Here is a 16445-nt window from a genome sequence, read left to right as displayed (position 1 = left end):
GTGTGCTGGTTTCTTCTTTACGGAGTCAGTGTAGACAAATCCTCTATGGTGAGGTGGGACTTTGGGTGTTCACAGCATCATTCATGCTACCACCCAACCTCTGGGTACAACTACTTATGTTATTTAAACATGGACAGTTGGAATTTGCCCAACACCAGGTTCCCATCAGTACAACTACACAGCTATTGGGAGGGGAGTCTGTGTACTAACTGGTACACAAGAGGCTGCTCATTGCTAAGCAACACTTGATGTCAACTGACATGACCAATTACTGTAGTTTGATTGGTTTATTGCTTGCATTCCTGTAGTCTTTAAGAAAAAAATGTCAGATGTATTGACTGTACTAACAAATGTTTATGTTAATGAACAAAATTCACTTCCTGTTTTAATCTTGATACTTTATTATGATATAGTCTAGACATGAGCTAGTCTAGCCATTGACTGGCCATGATTGGTGTGCCATGGTAACTGCGTAGAGTAACCCAAACTAGAAAAATACTGGAAGGAACTTGCCATGGTGTTTGTGTAAATTGCTTCTTTTGTCTGGCTATCCATGTCCTGTTAGTGCTTCAAGTTTTTTGTATCTTTGTGGGGGCTAGAGTCATTTTATTATTTTAAGATGGTGACCACAGATAGTTGTGCATGTGACTTGTGGTTAGAGAGGAATTAACAATATTTCACCTGTTGTTGCTGCAGTCAACTGATGAGTATCATGAGGCAACCAGTGACCAGCACCCGAGGGAGGTGCAGATTCTAACTGGCCATAGTGACATTATCAGAATCATCACAAGACTAGATGATAGAAGGTATAAAAATACTGTATTGAAACCTTAACAAACCTCTATTAGCAAACAGTGAACCCCAGCTCATTAGGGTCAAGTCACCCATCTGGTGTGGATTTTTTTTTTCAACATTTCAATGGCAAAATTCATGTAATGAGACTTTCAGTCTACTTGCGCTAAATACTCTGAATTGAAGACTGCCTCTGTACAGTCTGTAGACCCTAACAAATTTGCCTTCATACCCCTGAAAGCTGTTCAGAATTCTTGGTCTCAAATAGAGAGGTTCCACAATACATCAGCACTTCTTGCAATTCAAACAAGTGGTTGTGTACGCATGCATGTTTTTATAGGCAATGTATCTGGCACTAGAACGGTAGTGGGTACTCAAATAGGCATCAGGCTTCTGTATACACATGATTTCATTGTCAGAGATGTTAGCGCAGATTATTTCACTCCAAGAGCAGTCAATTATAATTATAGTATGTGCAATCTACGCGCCTTTCGTACAAAAATTGCAGGAAGTGCTGAAGCCGTTGTACTATATATGTCACTACTGCAAGTGGTGTATGGTATCCACTCACAGGTTTATCACAGCATCTGATGATACCACTGCAATTGTATGGAATATGGAGGTCTGTGCTTTTGTTGTATTCAAGTTGTAAAGGAACATTTTGTTGCACTATTCATTGACTGCAGACTGGAAGCACGGAGTGTGTCTTGCGAGGACACGATCATCCGATAACTTGCTCACTCCTTCTTGTACCCCAGACCTCCATAGTACTGACTGGATCTTCTGATAAAACTATAAGAGTAGGTAAAGCTAATGATGCAATCGGTTTATAGTCACATGTGCTTCTGTTAAGGTGTGGGATCTCAGTGAAAGAGTGGACGGAGATAGGTGCATACAAGTGTTAAGGGAACACCAAAGTGCTGTTAAGGTATTGTGTGTACAGTGTGTTACACTGGGTGGTTGTGATTTGGAAACACAGTGCCTGGTTAAAGTTGATATGGATATGTTTTGCTCTGGTGGAGCTGATATTTGCCTGTGGCACAAAAATGGAACGTTACTGTCAAGACATTGCAGGAGAGAGAATGATCGTAAGTTAATGTAGTTTATAAATAATAGTGTTAATGTTGTTCCAATAGCTGCGATCCACACATTGCTCCAAGTGCACGGAAGACATTTCTGTGTCATTGCTGCAGCGGATTATCCAAGTTTAGGTGAACAACAACTTCCTTCTTGTGTTGCTGTGTGTATTGTGAACATATACACCAGCTGTATATGATGTCACAAAGGACCCCAACACTGACAAATATAAACTGGAGTTTGCTCAGTTCTTAGCCAGGCACAGAGAGGACATACAATGTCTCACCAGGGTATCAGGTAATCATCATTGCTTTGAGGAGTTGTGCATTACATTGTATATATTGTAGAGTCAATATGTGCCTCAGCCTCGCTGGATGGAGCAATAATTCTCTGGTCAACAAACAGCTTCAGTGCCGTAAAACAGTTCAATTACATTGAAGATTATCAGAAGAGAAATTTCCCAGACAGAGTGTGGCAGATTCTTGTGATGGAAGAGGTTGGGGGCAGTGTATGTAGCTCACTGACAACATTAAGAATTTGTCATTTATACACAGCGATATCTATTTGCATCAGTTGCCAATGGGTTTAAAGTGTTTGATGTGATAGCCAGTGAAGGTGAGTGACTGAAAAATGTACTCGTGTCATTAGAGAAGCATTTGATACACTTTTGAAATTGAAAGAAGGAAAGTGAAGGAGACATCTGTATGAAGTGTATATATATTATAGATTTAATACAATGTTTTTGTAGATAAATAAGTGGACTAAATGAATCTGTTTACAGATAATCAAGGTTGTCCCAAGCTATTGGCTTGTTACTTGAATGCCCACCAACTGCCCATAACTCACATGGAATTGATAGACAACCAGTAAGTTGTGTGTGTGCGTGTGTGTGCGTGATCTGTACACATGAATATATGGAGATACATACATACATACGTACATGACTTTAACATTGAAAGCAACACTCTACCCCTGTTCAATCAAAGCTGAAAACACTGCATGCCTCTTGATTGACAATTTTTAGTTGGATGGCCTAAAGGTAAAAGTCTGTAATGTTCACTATGGATGTAGCTAATGCTTGTCTTTAGTCCATAAAGTTAGCTAGCTACTAGTATATACATGATTGTACCACTTTTTTCACAACTATACATGGCAATGGGTGGCACACATTCTTTAGCAATCCTCATGTGAACAGCACAGCTGTGATGTGCCTATATCATGTGAAATGTTGGTGTTCAACAGTTTGTGCATAGATCAATGATTTTCTCACATCAGTAATGTATATCCAACAGTGTGTAAATACTTTGTGTGTCTACACAGTATCCATGATTTTATGAGCTCTTTACTTCTTGGCAACAGGAAAACATAATTTGATCAGCTTCTCAAAATATTTACACAATTTGAAGCCATACATCTTTATACGCAGGATGCATTATAATAATCTGATGCGCTAACAATTATACTGTTGGACTAAATAAGAAATAATATCATGTTGTTTACTCTTTCCTACACATATTTCTGTTAACTGGAGCCTTACCAAACCGGTTGTATATAATTCTACAGGTCTATATTAGTGACATGTTCCAGTGATAATACAATACGACTGTGGGGTGATCCTAAGAGCATCACCAGTGCAGGTAAGCTCTGACTAGCAACAGTTCAGTGTGTATTGTGTCACGTTTGTAAATATCTTAAATATCTTTTGTTGTCTTTGTTTACACTCATCATTGAAACTCCTCATCTCATATCACTGTTTTGTGATGGAAGATGCTGGAGTTTGCCATCTTCTGTAGTCATTTATCCCACTTTAAATTTTATGGTCTGTTGTTTCCTTGAATAAACTTGTGATAAACTACGTACATTGAGTATGAATGAACTGGTTCTTCATACTTCTATGCATAAATACAATTTGCAGCTGGTCAGATGTTTTGTATAGATAGTGGAGATATTGTATGGTAGAGCATGCAAATTAAATAAACATTGAGAGATTTTGTTACCTGTGAAAGGGGTATAATCTTTTTATTGAACAATAACAATAAACTTGTGAGCACATAAGTATAAATTTATAAGCACTGCAAGAGTGGCTTAAATAAACAATTATTAATAAAATTATTTCAAGCGTTACATTCCTTTGTGTCACATAAACATTCCTACCTACAAAAAGATGATATTGTTTATAATACAGTTCTTCTAACCACAACAAATTTTATTTCTCTCCAAACATTTCCCACACAACACAACCTACTAATAATACACAATACTCAATTTGAAGACAGTTTTTTGATTGGATTAGTGTGGAGTGAGCGAGCAGTTGATTAGTGTGTAATAGTTTGTTGGTAAACTTCCTTATATGGTGTTGTTAAGTGGTACTGTGTCCTTTGGATGCATGGTTAGTGAAGTGTCATTTGCCAATGAACTGCTGTAGAAAAAGGTTTAATGGTAACACCTAGTATGAACTTGCTAGAATACAATTTTGTAGGTCTACAGTCAATATCATTGGGTCATCTGCTCTTTGCCTGTTTACAAGTGCATAATATGTGTTGTGTGAACTGAAATTAGCAGTGGTGTTATGCTTGTCTGATATTGTTGACTCCATTTAGAACTGGCTCTAGCTAGTCAGTTACAATATGCAGATAGTTGTGTAGTGTATATGCAGTTGTTGTTTTTTTTCTTGAGAAACTTTATTTTGGAATCTTATGCAACAAAATCATGAAGACTTTGAAAAGCAACTGCTTCACAAAAGTTACTGTTATGTATGTCCCTTTGTGATCTCTTTTAAGTGGTTGTTGTAAGGCTTCTCACAAACCCAATTAGTTGAGGTAAGTATGTTGTGATTTCATGAATATCTTGCATCATTTGAGATAGACTTGTGATTACACTTATTTCCTTCTGTTAATAATTATCCCTTTGTGGACTGAATTAATTTTCAAGTATGGAGGAACGCTGGAGGAACACATACCTTTGTGTTACAAGGAAGGCAGTGGTCTTCTGTAAAATGAAGACGGGGCATTGACTTAATGGTAATTTCATACACAACAATAATATCATAACAGTTTTGTTCTACACTTGTGATATGAAGTGATGAACAGGCGATGTCATCTCCACTGAATATCCACTTCGTTTTTTCTTTATCGCAAATTCATGAGGTAGTCATGTGATGTTTTGTATACAAATCAAATCGCCATCGCATGCTGAGTCTGATGGCATTTAGTGTGATGCACTAGGACGAAGTACCATCGAGACATGGCCGATCAAAGTAGCAGGTGTAGAGTAATGGCGGACAATAATGGAAGAGCTACTTTTTCTTGGCGGCCTAGCAGCAGAGATTTTCTTCAAACTAAGCAATACTTGGTGTGATTTTGTCAGGAATTTCATGGTCAGTATCGTGGTGTTAGCGAATTCTTTCTATTGTGTAGTGATAAGTAGTTATAACGACTTATACCAGCCCATGTACTTGCGTCCAATATATTGGACTTTGGTCTTCGAATGGTTAAACTGTCAAAGATCTGACAACTTGTGGGCTACCACACTGAAAGTCTCAGCAGCAGCACTGTGGGATCATGGTAGTTTCCCTGCTGTTCTGATGGAGTTCATGATGTGTGACACTAAATCTTGCCATTGTGATGTCCCGACAACATTTCTGAAGTGATTTTTGTAAGAGCCCCTGGATTTCTTGGCGGAATAAAAAGAATCGTTGTATTTCACAGCTTGCAGTGGTAATATCAAAGTAAATTAGTCTTGATATATAAATGTCTACTATGCCTCATGTATCACATACAAATCAGATACTACTATTAGTGGTGTGTGAGTCAAGCTCAGTCAAACAGTTCAGTATATAAAACATCTCCTGTTCTTAGGAATAACATTTCGGAGGTCTCATTGTAGTAGCAATGTGTGAAAGGGTCCAAATTTGAGGTCTTGCCACTGCTTGACATTCTTCACAATTCATTTCTCCCTAACTTGTAAGAGAAGTATGTCGGTCTCATGGATCTCCAGCCTAGGTACCAGGTGATGACAGTTTCTGTGGACTACTAAGAAATTCTGGACAGTGTAAGATCTAGACATACAAGTCTTTGCCATGGTACTCGGTGTCTCCGTGTATATATGTACCCGCACTTCTTGCTGAAAGTGGGAAGTAATCAAGCTCTGTGCCTGCAGTTAACACTAAAACTGTGTCTGTATCAGTCTTGTAGTCGCCATAAAGCTACTAATAATTTACAGTCTTACATAAATCTGAAAACTTCCATTTTGAAATCTAGCTGGTACCCATCATGACTTGCATTATGGTACTGCTACATATACACTTGTATCTAATTAATGGAATTGTAGGGGTTACACCTCATGTCTTGAAAAGGACATAAATGACTCCATCTTTGTAAGTGTAGTTGGAGCTTACCAATTGATATGTCAATCCAGTTTGTTAGAGAGCAGAGCCTCCCCTATCAGTATCATTGTTCCAATCAGCAATTTTTAGCAATAGAAAGTTTAGATTTTTTTAGCCATTAGAAAAGGCCGATTGGTGTGAACATGTGGCAGTACTTATATGGGTTGAAATGATGTTACTTTCTGTTCGTTGCTTTTTATTATTGAAAACTAGGCCAAACACATTGATATGTGTACCTCTTATTCCTCATGTAATCCAGAATAGCTGGCAATCACTTTGTGATCTGAGCCATGTAAGCAAAAAGGAACCAAAAATGCTTTAAACTGCAAAATGAAAAAAAGTGTGAGTATGAGGAAAGAGTTCGTAATGTTGAACATGGAACCTTTACACCTCTTATGTTTTCTGCTGCCGGTGGCATGGGACTCATCGTTACTACATTTTACAGACATTTGGCCTCCCTTTTGTCTGACAAACTACATCAGTCTTATAGCTAGACAATTCGTTGGCTTTGTTGTTGTTTGAGTTTCTCCTTGTTAAAGATCAGTGATTATGTGTTTGAGAGGTGCGAGATCTACTTGTGGTAGACCACTGCATGCTGCTGCCAGTGAAATTTCTCTTGCAGTAAGTGAAGCCAAAATATAACTTTCTTCAGTTATTTTTGAAATGTTTTTGTTTGTGAACAATACTTTTTAAAAAGTTTAAGGGTTAAAAAGTGCGATTCGTAATTAAGCCTCTGTCTGACCAACATTTACAGAAGAATTGAGTACCATGCTTGGCCTTCCAAACTGGTGCTACTAATATTAGCTCCTGTACTCCTTGGAAATATGCTTGGGATAGGACTCTGCCTATTAGACTCAAATGTACAATTTCCCCATGTTCCAGTCCTGAGTAAAGGCATGGCTGCTAACAGCTCCAGGCAATTGATGTGCAGAGATTGCTCAGTTAGGGAGTATGGATCTCTGGTCCTGTTGCCATTGCAGGTTGCTCTCCAGCCTTGCAGGGAAGCATCTAAAATGTTATTGTGCCTGAGTTATCAGGCTTCTTCCATTCCATGAAAAGTGATGGAGTTCCCACCACTGAAAGTCTTTCAGAGAGCTGGATCTCTGCTGGGTGACTGTCAATGTGGACTGGCAGAATAATGAAGCCATTTACAGAACTGGAGTGGTTGCATTCATCTTTCTTAGTAACTGGGAGAGCTGCTGGGCAGATGAATTTTTCTGGGTTAGCAGGTGATGTGCTTCCAGTCTGATCTTCTGTTTCTGGAATTTACTGACATCCCAAGAAATTTGATATTCTGTGTGGGGGTCAGAAAGTATTTCTTCTTGTTAATTATAAATCCCAGATTTATTTTCAAGGAGAAATAGGGTCATCTGGAAATACTCTGTTAGCTGCTACTCAGTAGCATATCGTTATCGTCCATGTGTGTCACCAGACGGATGCCCAGAGATCTGAGGATCTCCATAGCCAGCTTGAGGATTTTTGTAAATACCCTTGGGGTTGTGCACAGGCCAAACAGGAGGCAATTGAACTGGCATGCCTTCCTCTCTGTCATGAAAAGGAGGAGATTGAACTGTAAAGAAAGCATCCTTGAGGTCCACTATGGTCATCCAGTTGTTCCTCTGTAGGAGAGCAGTGACTGTGTAGTTGAATTCTCTGTTTTTGTATCTGTTAAGGTGTTGTAGGTTTATAACTGGTCTCTGACCACTTAAATGCTATGAGCATGTTGGAGTAGAACCCCTTTGTTGGATTGGCAATTTGAGAGATGGCCTGCTTCTGCAGGAGAGACTGGCCCTCAATACTGCAAGGCCCTTGAAGAATGAGTGTTGGTGAGGAGCTGATATGAGAGGATGTGGTATCCTTCTGACAGACTTATTTATGGCTCCCAAGTCAGAGCTGCTGGAACAAGTTGATTCGACCTGCAAAGGTCTGATTGGATTGAAGGATGGTCTCTGCCATGCCTCTCTGAGTTAGTTGGAAGGTGGATATGCAGTATGAACAGGCCCAGGCTTGCCACTGAGTAGGTTACTGCTTGTTGAGGCATCTCTGATGCTTGTGTTTAGTGATGTGTTCCTGACATCAGCTGAATAGTGTCTGGTGCTGTCATTTGAAGTGTGACCTCTGACACTTGTTGATTGGGTATTGTCTCTATGGCTTGACACTGTGGTGTGTTCTCCAATACTTTTGTGCTTAGGATGGTGTGTTTCAACACCATGACTTCCCTGATTTTGCACACTATACACCTGTTTTGGGTGTCCTTTGCAGCACTTTGAAGAGTAGTGCTTTGAAGAGTGAATTTGTCATACAATGCACAGTTGTTCCAGAGTTATTGCCAACTCGTGCTGAAAAGGTTTTCCTGTGTGAGGGGGGCTTGAATTTCTTGTCTCCCTGCCCTGTGACTGCCACCTCCCAGGACTGTAGGGGAGTAGCTCCTCCAAGAAAAGACAAGTACCAGTTGCTGTAGTAGTACTGGGGCTGCTTCGGGTTTCTGGTGGCCTCCATGTGGTCTCTCATTTGTTGTTGGAATGAGTTGCCAAATAGGTGGGGTACGCCATCTTTGACAGGGTTTTTTTCATCTGCCACCAGTGGAGCTAGCTACTTGTTAAGACAGGAGGAGGCCTTGCAGCAACACTTAACTGACATGTGTGCTTAAGCATTTCCCAGAAATTTCGGGGTTTGTTGTACAGACTCTGTTGTATCACTGGAATTTAGGGATTCTAACCTAGCAGATTCCATCATATTCACCAGGGGTATGGTTCCATCCAGACAAATATTGAAGGCCAGCTAAGTTTCTGTCCACTGCCTTTGCTCCAGGCGACATTCTCAACTGTATAATGGGGTCCGTCTTGGGAACCTTTGTGTGGGGTGTGTTGAGAATAGGCTGTTTCCTCTTGATGCTTTTCTGCCTTTGAGATGATATTGTTTGTTAGCTGGCTTTCTGCACAACCTTGGCTGTTGCAGGGGAGATCAGTTGAGAGTCATAGTCCATAGATCTGTTCGTTGTAGTCCGGGGTCTCATTATCTGACCGGTCACCCCACCCTAGGGGCTTTTCCGGGACTGGTGTATGGTTCAATCTGTGTTCTTCTGTCTCTTGTCCTGGTGTAGACGTCTGGTGAGAGCTCTGCTCTCCTTCAGTGGTGTTATCTGTGGATCATGTCCTCTGGAAAGACTCTGCTTTACATGTGGAGGGCTCTTCTCCTCCATGGTGGTGAGATCTTTTATATTTTGCTGCATAAACTGGTGTGGTTTGCCATCATATCGTCCCAGAGCAACTGCAGCAGAAAAGTTACGGATGAGTCTTGGGAATGGGTCTGTCGATACTGACAGTGCTTTTCATGACAGCTTTAATGGTATGAAGACATAATCACTTGGTTACTGAAGTACTTATATGGCATTCATGATGATGTCACTTCCTATTCATTGCTTTTTATTATTATTGATCCTACGAAAACTTGCTAGAATGGAATCCTAGTCCAAACACATTTTTATGTGATCCGAACATCCTGAAATGTAATTAGAATTCATTTTGAACATTATTTGTATTGATAGATGCAGAGACTGGCAAAAATAATTATGTGAAATGGAAAACATCAAGTGATAACCTAATGCAAGTTTCACACCAAATGTCTAAAATCTGTCTTTGCATTAATGGCAAATATATATATATTTTTTTGCAAAATTACATGATATTTTTAATCATCAGTAAAAATGTCATATTTTCAAAAATCACATGAAATTTGATCTTTAGGTGATTGCAACTTGTTAGTGGATTACAGTAATTATCATAATTACATCATCTAATTTCCTAGACCAAATAGTCTATGTAATATAACAGAAACCATAAAAGTGAACTATTGATGCCCAGTTGAGGGGATCAGATGATGTGTGGGGGGGGATTGAGTTATTGTGTTTTGTTACTTTGATACTAATTGAGGTGGAGGTAATTGTATTTTTATTACTTCCTTCCCAGAAAAAGATGGCACAAAACATTCTGCCATGGACAAGTTTATCGGAAGAAGGTGAGAATGTGTAGTGTATGTGGGTGGTGTTTACCTGTTCACAAAAGGGACTTGTCAGTGATGTTTGCTAAATAATAAAACCTCTCTTAGTGGCCACCTCTGGTAGGTCCCAAACCAAAGTGCATCATTTGATTACAAACACAAAGCCACATATCATGAGAATCCTTAGCTGGACACAATGAGGTTTGTGTTTAATGTAGCATAAGAGGATCTTGTGCTCTATTACATCAATACCATACAACTACTTGGCCTGTGGGCTAACTGTTAGATGAATAATACCACTCCATATTCTTCATCACAGCTTTGTAGTGTATACACAACTGGTGATGCATTACTACATCGTGTTTGCACCTCTTAATTGGTCAGATATCACTGAGAACACTATTGCATGATTGGGCACTTCTTTTGTAATAGTTTAGTTGAAATGTGTTGTGTGTTTTGACACTGTTCTATTTACCATCCACCAGACCTAAGAGTAATGCTCACTATCCCATCATTCCTAACCTGCTAGGAGAGTTGAGGGGTCACACTGCTCCAGTACTGGTGAGTTGTGTGTGTGTGTGGGGGGGGGAGAGAGTTGAAGGATGTACTGTAAATATGATTTGTAAATAGCACCATCTCCATGAAATTACAAAATGTCAACAAGTTTTGTTTACTGTATAGAGGAAAACTTTGGCAATTTGCTACAAATTTGCCAAAGTGTAACCCACCAATTACTCGTAGTGCATCTTTATAGCTAAAGATTGAGCTTCAATTCGCCAAATGCAATTAGCTTGCTATTCACCAAAGTTTACCTCCACCAAAGTTTCCCTCCATACCGTATTTCAAAGTGTGTTGGTCAACACAATCCCAGGATTCTTGTATAAAAAAAGAATTCCATACACAAATGACAAAACATTACTGGGGTCTGTATGAGGGCACAATATAAGGAGACAAGCCTCACCTGACATTGCAGTAAGTTGTAAATATTGTGTTAAACAGACCTAGTCAGGGTACTCATCTGGTGAGTTTATTCATGATCAGAACAGCAGGGGCATGTGCTTAAACTCCCACGTGAATTCTTTTCCTTGAAAGAAGGTGAATTCCAGCAATAATCAATGATTAAAAGCACAACTATCTATGCTCGTATACGTAATCACACTTCATTTTGTGCCATTAAAAACAAAACATTTAAGTTATATCATGACACACGAAAGAGTACCATTCTGCCAGACCTGTTTCTTTGCCCACAATCAACAGAAAATACATAATACATCATTGCACTTGTGCTGTAGTGATGTAGGTGCCATGTGATTATTGTAAGATGTGTGCTGCAAGTTGTGTTACTAAGTGACTGTTTTTCAGATGGTTTGTAATATGTCCCCACATGGACTAGTCACAGGAGGTGTGGACACATCACTACTGTTATGGAAGGTGCTAGCTACTTTTATATTTAACATGCCATTGTTTCTGCTATTCTAGGACAGCGAGAGAGAGTCGAATTTGAGATTTCAGAAAGTTTCCAGTTTTTTAAACTCCACCACTTTATAGCAGAAAATGTGTTGGACTATTTTTAAATTTCACAATAAAAATGATATTTTTTATGACCATGCATCCCCATCGGCCAGCCTGTGATAGTTCTCTAGTTTAGTCAAGTCTACTTCACTGTCCAAATGTTCTGTGAACTCTCTGGATAGTAAATCATGGAGAACGCTGTTGTCATGATGATATGTCCAGTACCCTTCTATCAAGTCGTATCTCTTTGGTCCACTAGGGATACATTACATGTACATGACACAGGTAGTGGAGTGAGCATGGTTATACCTCACTGGTGATGACAACCATATCTGTTTGTTAGGAGATTGTTTGTTGATGACATAAGTACCAATATCACCTGTAATAGGTAAACATTATAATTACAGCAGTCTAGGACTACTGGCAGTAGATTATTAGCAGAGGAAACTGACCCCCAACATCCAGTGATACCAATTATTAGAAAGTGACAGTATAGTAAGGCTTGCTTATTGGCATATGTTAATATTATTCATACATCAGCAACATTGATATATACCGAGATGTTGAAATAGGTATCCAACTCCTCTGGACCATCAGTAAATGTCAGGAGTTAGCAAGGGGAGGGATTAGAGGCAGGTAAACGTTTTGTGGCTACAGTGTATACACTTAATTTACATAGAGATAAGGTAAATCTACATATTTCATCTTAGTGGACTAAACAGGTTGTATAGATCAGTGCAAATGGATGTCATCGGCTATGTATGTCAGTGTAGTAAACCAGACTGCGGTATAATTTTGAGTCTCACGTGAGTTGTGGGTAATAATATCAATGGCAGATCTTCTGCATGGGACATTCACTGGAAATGCCCTTCCTTTCAAGGTAGTGCTATGCATGCATGGTTCTATGCAAACTATCACAAAGTATGTGTTATAAGGAGGCAGATTTAGAAGGAACACGTCATCCTCTACAACTTAACCAGATAACTACATTTACAAGCAATTGAGATACTCTAATAGGACAGTCATTGAACGTTTGATAATGGAGTGTGAGAGTGATTATACACACATTAAGCAATTCCTATACTACCATACAATGTAGTCACATCATTATGAAGTGAACTGGTTGAACTCTGCTCACCTCCAACTTTGATGGTTAACACTCCACTCTGTAATACAGTTTAACATTACACACTAAATGATATAATTATAGCTCACGCACTCCATATTGTACATCGTACTCTTCAGGACACTTGCCAAATTCTGGTAGCTCTTCAAAGTAGTCAGCTAGTTCATCCAATGTTGAGCTTGACAACCTCTCATACACCAGATCTGTTAAGGGACTGACCAAACAATCACCATCATATTGTTATGCTCAGTTAAAAGTGCCTGATATCCACCACAACTAGTAATTATGATTAGATACACACTAGTATGGCATTCACAGTGAAATTATTAATACTACAAGACAAATAAAAGGGGGAAAGATAGTAGCACGAAAGGTAATTAAATTTTTTGTGACACATCAAGTAACCTTACAGCACTTGATGTAATTCTCTAATAGAACAGTCATCACTAATCAGGAAATGCTAGAATTAGGTTGGAGCACAACACTAGGATATGACTAAGTGCATTTCATACAGAGGGCTTAGTTGATGAAGACCCCTACTCGGATAACTGTACCGATTGTAGAGCTAATACGTGTACAAAGTCACAACTTCTGGAAGGCCACGTACATTAATTTCATTATTGATCAAGCCTCAAATTCAGCTGCTATTGTTCTGATCAGTCAAACCATGACAAAGATACTTTCAAGGCTGTAGTGCTGCCTGTCTAATGGTATGCAATTAAAGAAATTTAAAATTGTGCCGAAGAGTAGGGATTTTCCCACATAGACTAGCAACCATTATTCATATTTCTTGTTTTGTTTCATTACCTTTCATTGCTGGAACCCTACTTCATTTAAAAAAAAAAAGATTACATTTTGTTATTGCATACAGTAACTATGATATACACGTGAAACTGTGACTGCTTTATTAGAGTATCTCAATCTCTCAACTGAGCTATACACGACATATTAAAGCATATGGTTCAATGCTTACTACTATACTATTTAATAGTTTTGTGGCATCAAGCTAGCTATGCTCCTCTAAGGAAAGATATGAAACCTCGGTATAGTTTACTTACAAGAAAAAGGAATGGCAAAGCACAGAAGGAAGATACTTCGTATGAACTAGAAAAGGCACGTGCCACCCATGAGTTTGTTATTGTGAAATGGTAGCTGTGCGCTGCTTCATTTCTAGCCTCGCAACTGTGAGGCAGGCAGACCAAAACTTGAGATTTAAAAAAAATCAATATCTGGCCACCTGTTAGTTTTTATTGATTCCATAAAAGTGAGTTTCATCACATCTGATATTTCTATGATGATGTTTAGAGGTAGGTGGTGCCAATCATTAAACCAGTATTATCATAGTGTTTGATAATTGTAAAGTACAGTTGAATGGCAATAACCTCTAAAACAATGAAACACTCTAATAGAACAGTCAACACATCTAACATGATAGTTTACACAGGTAGTGTATGATCAATACAACATATACAACTCTCCTTTAACACGATACATGAGTTATCATGCCAGGACACGTGGCAGTACATATGAAGCAAGTTACTTACAAGTCACTGAAGTATCTTGTAGTGCTTCTAGATGGACTAACAGTTATATGGGCGTTCTATTATACAAATATAGTTTAATAGTTAATTAAGTACTCAACATAAATAAATTATCCTTACCACAAAGTGTTCTACATTATTCAAACGACGCTCTTGCAATACAATAGTACCTGGTATGATGCTGTAGTAACGGAATGGTACACGCTGTACCCTGGTAATACTAGAAATTATACGGGACAAGTCGAGGGACAAATTTAAAAGAATTCTCATCTCATTCCCACAATCGAAAGCTTTAAATTGTTTAAATGGCGTCTCAACTCGTCAAGGCTGTGGCAAGTAAACAAGCCAAACCAGCATCAGTGTCATTCGAGGAAGCGAGAAAGAGAGTGTTGAACGTGTACAGAGCGTGGTATAGAGAGGTTAGAAAATTATATAATGCTTGAGGGTGTGCAATAATTAGAATTACTCTAGTTACCTCGCACCTGCGAAGCTTATGCACTAGATGTTAGTATTAAACAGGCTAGAGGTAAACTGAGGGAAGAATTTATGAAGAATGCTCACGTGAGAGACCCAAGAGTCATTGATTTACTGGTATTTAAGGTAAAGTAATTTGTGTATGTACCCCAGCCAGCTATATCCTTGATACCCAAAATTGTATACATGGCTGTCAAAATTTTGTTGCTAATTTAAGGGATGTGCATGGGTAGTTTACATTTTTCCTATACAGGAAAACATTCCATAGAAAACTATCAACAATCCTACACATTTCTCCAATGCCAAGAAACTATTTGGCAATGCCCTTCCAGGTTGATATTTTCATGTGCACTCCTCATTCACCAGTTACAGTACACTTTATCAGTGATCTTGGCATCACTGATGAATATCATACACCCTTATCCCTTAAACCCACAGAGAACTTTTGGAGAATGTGTGTTTACACAATATGGGCACGCATGGTGACACTAGGTGGGGTAACTTAATTCTTACAGCCTACAAATATACATCAATTAATAGTCTGTTCACTGGGCTACTTAAAGGAACACTAACTACAGTGGCTTACTTGTTATGAAGTGATGAACAGGAACAAGTCGTGTCTCCGTGTTTCAAAATCCTTGCCACGTGTTTAATTTTGATTGTGGGTTTACTCACGTGAGTCATATATGGTCTGATAGAAAATTTAACAGCAAATCGAATGGAAGTTGTTGCAAGGCGATAGGAGCAACCATCATCGAGTTATCGACCATTTTATAAAGGTATGTAAAGAATTTGCGTGTTTCCTTACCGAAAAGTTATTTTTTGGCTTCATCATTTAGCATTAGGAGTATCATTTCAATCCTCACAAGTAGAATACCATAAATTGCATAGCCATAGGATGTACACTCCGAAAGTTCAAGCACTTTGTGCAAGGTACGCGTATTTGGGCCAATTTTCTGGCCTATGTCGGTTAATGTGTTTAACTCTTCTCTACAAATGCAAATTTACAAAAGGTGTTGGAGGAGTGCCTCAAAAACTTTTGCATGTACAGTATTCTATCCTGGGTGCTTATCCTGTTTATAAATTTATGGCAATACTATCAGAAAAGTGAACCAGCTGCTCAACACATAAACACCTGTTTTGTAATTTTTGCATCACATGACTTGGGTCAAGTGATTTAAGGACAGTTATTATTGTATGCTGGTCTCATGTTGTTCATATTAGGCTCAGAATGACCTTTATGACACCTACCAGATCTATGCATCCAAGACTCACCTCATGAGATATTTCCACGAGACAGAGACTCCCAAGAGAACAGACTTCTTGACACGATTTTATGAGGGAAAACCATAGACACTGTCATATATATTAATTTGTATGTTTATGTCAATGGAGTACTGATACATTAGATATCTAATTTTATCCACAGAAGGCATGGCCTGCAACAAACAACTTTAAAACTACTAGCAATGAGCAACCATGTAACTAACACCATACACAAGAGAACCATCGCAGTAGCTGCAGATCTACGTAGGTAGAG

The 16445-nt window shown here is 38.8% G+C and overlaps 3 protein-coding genes across 3 annotated transcripts in view; 2 read left to right on the top strand and 1 right to left on the bottom strand.

The window, feature by feature from the left end:
• Nucleotides 1-11856, top strand: part of LOC136260252 (WD repeat-containing protein 41-like) — a 13411-nt gene extending 1555 nt beyond the window's left edge. The window contains exons 2-16 of the mRNA XM_066053927.1: nt 697-806; nt 1366-1414; nt 1479-1592; nt 1646-1720; nt 1772-1880; nt 1929-2003; nt 2059-2166; nt 2217-2365; nt 2424-2484; nt 2651-2735; nt 3433-3506; nt 10222-10270; nt 10738-10813; nt 11615-11683; nt 11732-11856. Coding sequence (XP_065909999.1) covers nt 697-806; nt 1366-1414; nt 1479-1592; nt 1646-1720; nt 1772-1880; nt 1929-2003; nt 2059-2166; nt 2217-2365; nt 2424-2484; nt 2651-2735; nt 3433-3506; nt 10222-10270; nt 10738-10813; nt 11615-11683; nt 11732-11800 — 1272 coding nt within the window. The 3' untranslated portion in view covers nt 11801-11856. The remainder of the gene's footprint in view (nt 1-696; nt 807-1365; nt 1415-1478; nt 1593-1645; nt 1721-1771; nt 1881-1928; nt 2004-2058; nt 2167-2216; nt 2366-2423; nt 2485-2650; nt 2736-3432; nt 3507-10221; nt 10271-10737; nt 10814-11614; nt 11684-11731) is intronic.
• Nucleotides 11808-14742, bottom strand: LOC136260255 (frataxin, mitochondrial-like). The gene is made up of 6 exons (XM_066053931.1): nt 14552-14742; nt 14435-14490; nt 12984-13104; nt 12903-12930; nt 12074-12143; nt 11808-12019 (listed from the first exon to the last, which is right to left on the bottom strand). Exons 1-6 carry the CDS (start codon nt 14699-14701, stop codon nt 11851-11853), a joined length of 594 nt encoding a protein of 197 aa, XP_065910003.1. The 5' UTR covers nt 14702-14742; the 3' UTR covers nt 11808-11850.
• On the top strand, nt 14690-16327 carry LOC136260257 (NADH dehydrogenase [ubiquinone] 1 alpha subcomplex subunit 6-like). The gene is made up of 3 exons (XM_066053933.1): nt 14690-14850; nt 14903-15031; nt 16130-16327. Exons 1-3 carry the CDS (start codon nt 14737-14739, stop codon nt 16256-16258), a joined length of 372 nt encoding a protein of 123 aa, XP_065910005.1. The 5' UTR covers nt 14690-14736; the 3' UTR covers nt 16259-16327.
• Nucleotides 16328-16445: the final 118 nt, after the last annotated feature.

This window comes from Dysidea avara, chromosome 7 (genome assembly GCF_963678975.1).
Source record: "Dysidea avara chromosome 7, odDysAvar1.4, whole genome shotgun sequence".
NCBI lineage: Eukaryota > Metazoa > Porifera > Demospongiae > Dictyoceratida > Dysideidae > Dysidea > Dysidea avara.
The sequence above is the reverse complement of the archived record's forward strand: the minus strand, read 5'-3'. Positions and strand labels throughout refer to the sequence as shown.